At 44.6% G+C, this 9726-nt stretch overlaps 1 protein-coding gene across 1 annotated transcript; it reads left to right on the plus strand.

The window, feature by feature from the left end:
• Window positions 1-8331: 8331 nt before the first annotated feature.
• On the plus strand, window positions 8332-9291 carry LOC102770936 (olfactory receptor 2S2). Its single transcript, XM_006758618.1, has one exon. The coding sequence runs from the start codon at window positions 8332-8334 to the stop codon at window positions 9289-9291; it is 960 nt and encodes a 319-aa protein (XP_006758681.1).
• Window positions 9292-9726: the final 435 nt, after the last annotated feature.

A 9726-nucleotide genomic window follows, 5' to 3' on the forward strand; every position in this document is an offset into this window, starting at 1 on the left:
TGTTTGGAGAATAGATGTCCTTGTAGTTCTGTTCCCCTTGGCTGCTTTCACCCACCAATCTCAAAAGAAGACACATGTGAGCAGTGATGCACCTGGCTGAGGTGGCTCAGTTAGTTGAGCATCATCCTGTCCACCAATGGGTTGCCACTTTGATTTCAAGTCAGAGCACATGCCTGGGTTGTGGGTTTGGTCCCAGTTGGGGCACTTGCGGAGGGCAACTGATTGATGCTACTCTCTCACCCCCCCCCTCCTTTTTCCCGCCCTCCCTCTCTTCCACTCTAACTAAAAGCAATAGAAAAATATCCTCAGGTGATGATTAAAAAATAAAATGGCTAGAAAATCAAATGACACATAAAATGGAAAATTTTACGGGACCTATTTTTTTAAATGTAAAACCTGATGGGAGAGTGACTTGAGGGAATGGAAGTGGAATGCTGCTAAACACACACACACACACACACACAAAAATACTTAGTGAATTTTCTGATTCTCTACTGGGAACACCTGAACTCACCTTTGTGAGTAGGTTGCTCCATTTTGGGGAGAAAAACAGTTTAATGTACCTTGGTGTTAAATAAGATCAAAAATCCTACTCTGGAGACAGTGTGGGCAAAACTTCATGACAGCTATAATAATAAAAGCATAATGTGCTAATTAGACCAGACATCCTTATGGAAGTCCTTCCCTCCGGACAAAGCCGCAGCAGGCAGGGGCCGAGGCAGAGGCGGCTGCTGCAGTGGTGGGGGGCCAAGGACCTTGTACAAATTTCGTGCATCGGGTCTCTAGTAACATTATAAAAATCTGTCTTCATTGTAGGTGAAATGGCACATTTTCAAATTTTATTTTTCTTGAAGGCAGAGCTAACATTGGAGATGAGAATGAAGTTGGTCTTCTTCCTTCCCCTGAGACTCAAAGGAGTTGGAACCATGGAGATTCCATGTCAGGCATTTCCTTTGAGGGCAAGTAAGCCAGACCCTGTAACACAGGTGTGGAGGGTCTTAGCTTGGGAGCACTCATAGCTGAAATCCATTAATTCCATCCAGTTTTAAGGTTAATTTTCCTGCCCTCAGTAAGTCTTGTTCAAGTACATAGTCTGGCTCTGTAGCCTGGAGAGTTAAAGGATGGACCTATTGGAGGGAGTAGAGCAGGGTGCCACTGCCGTCAGAGAAGCCAGAATCAGAATGGTAAGGCGTGACAAGATTAAGGTGCCTGACAAGAGGTCCAGAGTAGAGGTCCAGTGTGAGACTCTCAATCAGTAGAGGAACTAAAATGGGCAAGCTACTGCAGGGCACAGAGCTTTTAATATCTTTTTCCTTGAAGCAATTGGATGTCCATTTTATTTCCTGAGAATCAAGACTTTCTAACGAAGAAAAAAAAAAAAAGCTCCTTGCCTGCCTTGCTTGGGTGCCCGGGATTCCTCCTGCCTAAGACATGGCCAGCAACTCTCTTTGGCCCCAGGCTGCTTTCCTGCGCATACTGGGCAGAAACATGGACACCAGTCACTGCCTGGGCGCCCCTTCCATAGTCTCAGGCTGTAAGAGTGAGCACATGGGGCATGTTCCTGTTTCACCATCTCAAAGACAGTGTTCTCTGTGCCACCCTGGCGTGAACTTTTCTTTCCTTATTGAGCATGGAGTCGTTCCATGCACTTTTTAGCTCACTATAGAGAGGATGACACTAACTCGGGAATTAATTCCAACCTTTATAAGTCAAGAATTGACTTAAAAATGAAACATACCGCCAAAGCCGGTTTGGCTCAGTGACCAGCAGACTGAAAGGTCCCAGGTTAGATTCTGGTCAAGGGCATGTACCTGGGTTGCAGGCACTACCTCAGTGGGGGATGTGCAGGAGGCAGCTGATCGATGTTTCTAACTCTCTATCTTTCTCCCTTTCTCTCTGTAAAAAATCAATAAAATATATATATATTTTTTAAAAATGAAACATACCACCTGGTTGAGCATCGATCTATGAAACCAGGAGGTCACAGTTTGATTCCTGGTCAGGGCACATGCCCGGGTTGCAGGCTCGATCCCTAGTGTGGGACATGCAGGAGGCAACCGAGCAATTATTCTCTTATCATTAATGTTTCTATCTCTCCCTCTCCATTCCTCTCTGAAATCAATAAAAATATTTTTTTTAAAAAAACGAAACATAATTGAAGTGCAAAATTCCTTTTCAATAACTTTATTTCACTAGTTTTGACTTGGAAAACTGTCTAATTCCCACCCAGATCTTTCTACAGGACAGAAGGACGTGTTTACTGCCAGCAGACAGCCTTCAGCTCTCAGTCATCCTCAGGAATTACTAAAGAGGGCTCTTAAGTAAAAAGAGCTGATTCGCACAACATCATGCCCCCTTTCTCAGAGCAGCCCATATCCAAAGACCGATTAATGAGGGACATAAATGTCTTGCTCCCACTGGGACAATTCTGTAGCGCCAGCCCAGTTCCATGGGGTTGGCCAAAGCCTTTGTTGAAACTGCATCACCGTCCAACTTCTCCCTCTGTCCAATCCTGCTTCCTGATCCTCCCTCCCACCAGTGTTGATCTCAAGGGTGCATTCTAATGAACCTCCTGCACTCCAATCTCCATCTCAGAGTTTGCTTCCCGGCAAAGTCAAACTGTGACGCCATGCAAACTCCAATGCTCAGGGAACACATGTTCTCTTTTCATAATCTGTAAACACTGGAAATACTTAGCGAAAATCATGCAGGATAGTTGGGTGAGGCAGTCTAGTGTAGTGTTGGCATCAGAAGTTTTGGAATCAGACCTTGGTTAGATTCCAGCTCCCCTTTATCATGCTTGTAATATTAGTTTGTTTTATATTGTAGATAACTTTCTCTGGAATTTGCCCTCGCCCTGCCCACTATAGTTCAGTATTTCCCAATCTTTTTCTTGGCACGAAATACATAGAAAATAATGGGATTTGAATGGCGCCCTGGGGGTAAGTGGATGAGTCTATTCATGGGTGAAGGCAATTCACTTGGGGGCTTAGGTCACTACATGTCCTACTCAGTGACCCTGGAGGGGCGGCGGGGGGGGGGGGGCACTGAGCTTGGCATATCTGGAGCCTGTAGCATACCAGCTAGAAAGCCTACCAAAGGCAGAATGTCTTCTCCCTTAGCACCTGTTTAAAGGACAGTCATGTCCCTTCTCCTGACCACAGATGGGTAAACTCTTGACCAAAATTTGGCTAACCATATTCTTCTCTCCAAGGAACTTGGGATTTGGATATAGAGACCCTTGTTGGTTGGCATAAGGCTGGGGAGTGAACACACAACCTTGGCATATTGGGATGATGCTCTAACCAACTGAGCTACCCGGTCAGGGTGGCACAGGGTTCTTAAACTGAGAGACCACATAAACCCAGGACTGGTGCAGCCATGGCCTTATAAGACAGAGAAAGCTGGTCTGCAGAAAGAGATGTCAAATCAAGTGCATAAAGAGAACTAACCCACGAGAAAACAGAAATGGAAGCTGCAATACATGAGCTAAGACTTGAAGGCATTTTTTCTTTCATTTTATGAGAAAATTAAAACTTATAGAAAAGTGGAGAGAATAATAAAATGACCCTGTAGGTATTAATCTCTCAAATTCAACAATGATCAGTTCATGGCCCATCCTGTTCACCCACACCTCCATGGATTACTTCTCCCTCTCCTGAGTTATTTTGAAACAAATCCCAGATTATTATAGCATTTGTAGTGCAGCCTAGGTATCTGGGGTCAGGGGCCCCCTAGGTTTAAAAATCATGCTTCCCTACCATTTATACTGTATGTTTGTTCATTTACTTATAAAATGTGTAGATGTTTTACTGTACCAACATGTTATGCACACTCTAAAATGTTTACAAAAAATAGAAATTAAAATAGGTAACAAGAGCTAATATGGGGCAAAGAATAAAACAGGGGCAGGTCAAAAATTCATTTATTAACTTAGTCGCTGATTATTCATTAAGTTGCTGCAAGCCAGGTCCTACTTTTATGCTTAGGATATATCTGTGGACAAAATAGGGGAAAACCCTGCCTTTGTGAAACTTACATTCTAGCAGAAGGGAAACAGACAAGAAACAATAATTAAACAAGAAAGCAAAAGAGGACATTGGAAACTGCATGGAATCAGGACTGAGGTATAAAGGAGCTCTGAGCACATGTGTCCAGTTTTGCTCCTTTCTGAAACCCATGAAAATGACAATAAAGTGCTTTTTGTTTTATTGTTGCAGTGACAAAGTGTGTAAGGTGAAGGAGAAGAAGGAGACATCGGAGTGATAACAGTTGGAAGGCTGGGAAAATGGCTGGATGAGTAGTCATTTCCATAGTAGATTTGTTAGAACTGAATCCTAAGCCACAAACTAGCAGGGCTGAGCAACATCTAGATTTCTAGCACAAGAGAAGCCATCATACCAGGTACCTTTGGAACCAGGAAGAATCGGGTACAACTAAGAGAAGAAGAATTCGATTAAAACATATTTAAAAACACAGTCCCTACAACCCCTCCCCCATTGTATGACACTGGTCAACTGTCCCTTACCTGCCCCAACACAAGGTTTATTCTCTGCAGAGTATAAAACAACGGCTTTCTGCGCTGAGGGGCAGCAAGCACAGTTGAGAGCATGGGTACTGTATCATTCTGGGGAGGAAAAACTATCATTACAAAGGATCAAGAATTAGAATAGCTTCTGATTTTTGCACCAGTGGTAACTTCAAATTCAGAAGGAAGATGATTTCCAGTAAGTTCCTAGAATTCCATACCACACAGTGACGATTAATTTTATGTGTCAACTTGACTGGGCCATGAGGCACCCAGACCTTTGGGCAAACATTATGTTGGGTGTGCCTGTGAGGGTGATGAACACTTGAATTGACAGACTGAGTGAAGCAGATTGCCCTGCCCAACGTGGGTGGGCCTCATCCATCCGCTGACGGCCCGAGTAGAACAAAGAGACTGAGAGCTCCTGCCTCCGGACTGCCTTTGAGCTGAGACATTGGTTTTCTCTCTGACATTCTTTCCTGCGCTTGCCTTATCTCGATCACGCACCGATAAAAGTCCCTCTTCTCTCTCCACGCCTTGCTGCTTGGGTTAGCTGAGGACCCTCATTTCACCCCACATAAATATTCTACTTTGGCCTGTTCCTAAGAGTAGGAAATGGGCCATAGTAAGAGCTTAGAAGCAGAAAACACAGCAACCACTTCCTCTGATGGTATTTCTGTCAGGTGACTGGTACCTGACCACAGTACAGCCGTGCCCGACTTCTTAGAAGGGACTAAAACTCTAAGGTTATATTCTCAAGTGAGTCTTCTCCCAGATAGTGGCAAGTTTTTCCTTTACATATAAAGCTAAGTTTTACCAATGGACTCAGACACTGGGGCGGTGGGGGCTTGCCCAGGGTGGGAATGACTAAGTGCGGGGGGAGGGGGGTGTCAATTGGGGGAAAAGGAGACATATGTAAAACTTTAGACATAAAATAAATAAATAAAGCTACGTTTTTAATTGTTGTTCAGTTTTATAAAATGGAACATGCTTTGTAGGCAGATACATTTGTAGGTGGTAAAACTATGAAGAAAATCTAGAGTGTATATTCACTTTTTATTGCTGTATAACAGACCACCACAAAATTAGCAGCTTAAAACAACATTCAATTATTGCCTAACAGTTCTGTACGTGAGATGTCTAGGTGGGCTCTGAGAAAATTCAGATTTTTGGCAGAATTCAGTTTAGAGGGCTGCTGGCCTAGGGTCCTGGTTTCCTTGCTGGCTACTGGCAGGGCTCACTCTCAGCTTCTTGCTGTAGTTCTCAGGTCCTTGCTGTAGTCCCCTCCATTCTTACAGCCAGAAACGGCAGGTGCAATGCTCCCCGTGCTTTGAATCTGTCTTCTACTTCTGCCATTAGCCCGAGAAAACTGTCTGCGTAAAAGGGCTGCCTGACTCGGTCTAGCCCACTCAGATACTCTTCTAATCTTGAAGTCAACTGACTTGGGATTTTAATTACACTGACAAAATATCCTCACAGCAGCACCTAGGTGAGCGTTGGGCTGAATCCCAGAGTACAGGGATCCTGGGGTGAGATGGACATTATTAAATTCTGCCTAGAATAACATGATTTCCATGAAAGTCAGAATAGTGATTTCCTCTGGAAGAGAAAGAAGAAGGGAGTTTAATTGCAGTGAGAAATAAGAGGGAATTCTAAGGCACTGGAGCACCCTAATTCTTAACCTGTGGTGCTACATGGCATATATTTTATTGTCTTTCCTTAATTACTACACATACACTTTTACATTCTTCTGTATATGTAATACATTTCACAGAAAGAAAAAAAAATCTCTGCAAGGCATAACGATCTGTGGCCATGAAAGTAGCATATATTTGACTCTAAGGCTTTTAGAAGCCAATGCACAATGGAGGCGTGTGTCATTTGTAAAAGAAGTGGGAGGAATCACTCAAGTCTCTTATTTGTTCCTGACACTGGGCAGCCTCCTCTTGGACACCAGGGACATCTGTGGAATGAGAGCTCAACACGTGTGCCACCCTTCATCCCCGGTATTAGTGTTAGATAGAAGGCAGATACTAGAATGTGGTTGAGATATGCCAGAAAAGAGTATCCCTGGTTTAAGATGCTCCTGTCTGCTGTCTGGGTGGCACAGCTCTCAGTTGGGTTCTTGGAAGTGGAGGATACCAGGTCCCAACGGTAAACCAGCCATGCTGTCACAGAAGCTCGGGTATGGGATACTCATGCACACACACATAGGAAAGACTTCAAACAACAGGATATCGCTTTTGCCATCAAAGGGTCCTTTTCAAGCTCACAGCTGCTGTGAAACTCTCCTGGCAGGAGCCCAGACCTTACCCACTTATGACCCTCCCCCTGCCCTTTAAAGGCCTGGCCTATGGTAAGAGCTCAGAATCTATTTGGCGGGACACAGATAAAAGGGCACCTTCTAGTCACTTGCTTCTTTCCAGCCCTAAGGTCCTGAATTTGGAAATGGCCAAGAATACTACTGAGCTGCAAGGATTTGTCCTGTGCCATGGGTTTCACATCCCCTTACGAATATCATAGGCTCTGCGTGAGAGTTCTCACTGATTGAGGGTTGATGTTCATTCTGGTGGGACCAGAATGACCCTCCTTCACTGGTGCTTTCAATAGCTTAGCAGGATGGGTACAAGGGAGGGAGGGGGAAGAAAGTATTTCTGGCAGGACTTCAGAATAAATTGGATCTTGGGGACATAATCCCAGATGTATAAAGTTCCTAAACTTTGTCACTTTAGTTTCTAAACTTTAAATTACTTCAGGGACTTGTATAATCCCACTAGGAGGGTAGGATTTAAATGGCTTCATATATGCAATGGACGGCCCTTTGTGGATTTTACCCAAAGACAAGAAAGCGTAGCTTTAACACATTTCAGGCTCCAACTCCTCTGGCTGCTACTTCAGACCAGATTGGCAATTTCCTGACCCTGGACTATTCCCAGACCTCAGAGAAGTAATTTTCTTTATCAATTTATCTACAAAAAAAGGTAAGAGAGCAATTTTTAAAGACGGTGTAGACTCTTGTGGTCCCAGCCCCATTGCTGGCTTCATGCCTTGAGACTAAGTGGCATGGGGGTAAAGGAAGTCCGAGAAGGAGAAGCTCATGAGATCACCTCGGCCCTGGGATAGAATACCATTAATTAAAATAATCCGTTCCAAAGTGAGTGTTAGGGAAACAAGGCCCGGAAAGGAAAGGGGGACTTAACGATTCCCACACGTTGAGTGATTGGTGAAGGCCCACCTCTTCTGACAAGTGGTCCAGAGGAGTTTGTCAGGCAAGTGAAGGAAGGAATGAAAGAATGAATGAATGAATGAATAGCTTAGGGGCCTTTGGACTGTCAGACAGAACTATAAATGAGGAAGAGTCATATCCAAAAGTATGTGGAGAGGGGAACCGTCAGCAATTGAGGATGAAGGAGACCAGTTAGTGCCCCAAGATCTATGTCCCAAAGGGGGGAAAAACATACAAATGAAATACAACACTTCTCACAAAATTGATTAAAATGAACCAGCCACACATGGTATAACTTGAAGTACATGAGTGATTCCTATCTTAAATTTGATTAGAATATTAAATTCCATCGGGTGACATTTCAAACATCTCTGTGGGGTGGCCAAATAACCTCAAGTAGATTTTGATCTAATTCTCTGCATTTTACTTAGAACAACACAGAACCATCCACGTTGCCAGAGCAGTTCTCCAGCTGCTCAGCAAGGCGTTTCCCACTGGCTTTCTGACCAAAATTTAGGCATCAGAGAATCATGAAGCTGGCTTTCTGAGTTCTCGCAGGTGACAGAGTAAATGCACCATGGACAGGTCCAATCAGACCTCCCCCGTGGTGGGGTTCATTCTCCTGGGCCTCTCTGCCCACCCAAAGCTGGTGAATACGTTTTTTGTGCTCATCCTGCTGATGTACCTGGTGATCCTGCTGGGAAATGGGGTCCTCATCCTGGTGACCATCTCTGACTCCCACCTGCACACGCCCATGTACTTCTTCCTGGGGAACCTCTCCTTCCTGGACATCTGCTACACCACCTCCTCAGTTCCCCTCATTCTTGACAGCTTCCTGACCCCCAGGAAAGCCATCCCCTTCTCAGCCTGTGCTGTGCAGATGTTTCTCTCCTTTGCCATGGGAGCCACAGAGTGTGTGCTGCTGGGCATGATGGCGTTTGATCGCTATGTGGCCATCTGCAACCCCCTTAGATACCCCGTGGTCATGAGCAAGGCTGCCTACGTGCCCATGGCTGCCAGCTCCTGGGCAGCTGGTATCATCGACTCAGTAGTTCAGACATCCCAGGCCATGAGGCTGCCCTTCTGTGGCGATAACATCATCAACCACTTCACCTGTGAGATCCTGGCTGTCCTGAAGTTGGCCTGTGCTGACATCTCCATCAATGTGATCAGCATGGCAGTGTCCAATGTGATCTTCCTAGGCACCCCAGTCCTGTTCATCTCTTTCTCCTATGTGTTCATCATTGCTACCATCCTGAGGATCCCCTCAGCTGAGGGAAGGAGAAAGGCCTTCTCCACCTGCTCTGCCCACCTCACAGTCGTGGTCGTCTTCTATGGGACCATCCTCTTCATGTATGGGAAACCCAAATCCAAGGACCCTCTGGGGGCAGACAAACAGGACCTTTCAGACAAGCTCATTTCCCTCTTCTATGGGGTGGTGACCCCCATGCTCAACCCCATCATCTACAGCCTGAGGAACAAGGATGTGAAAGCCGCTATGAAGAACCTGATATTTCACAAACATTTCGCCCAGTGATGGGGGGAAAGTTCTGATGGTTCTCTGCTCTCTAGCTTCTCTCACCTGAGAATCTCAGAGTTCAAGATGAAGGGCCAACTGCATCAAAGTTTACACAGGCAAGTCTAATTCCACAGAATGGCTATGTGTGAACAGAAAACGTTTTAAGACACCTTTTTTCACCTCATTCTATAAGCAATTCTACAAAAGTATGTTCCTGTTGGTAAAGCTGTATAGTTCTCTATCTCTGTGATGTATAGTGAACAAATTGATGTCAAGAAAAAGCAGCTCTTCAAATTTTATTGTTTAACTTATAAAAACCTCTAGTCTGAAGGTCTGTAACTCAATGGCTCTTTGGCTTCTTTCTTTGAATATATTTGAATGGGTCCTTATTTTATGTTACCCTTTAACTCTTCCTGTTCCATATTAAATAGAATATTTTTATCTTTATCCTCA

The sequence above is a fragment of the Myotis davidii genome, unplaced genomic scaffold (assembly GCF_000327345.1).
Source record: "Myotis davidii unplaced genomic scaffold, ASM32734v1 scaffold534, whole genome shotgun sequence".
Taxonomy (NCBI): Eukaryota; Metazoa; Chordata; class Mammalia; order Chiroptera; family Vespertilionidae; genus Myotis; species Myotis davidii.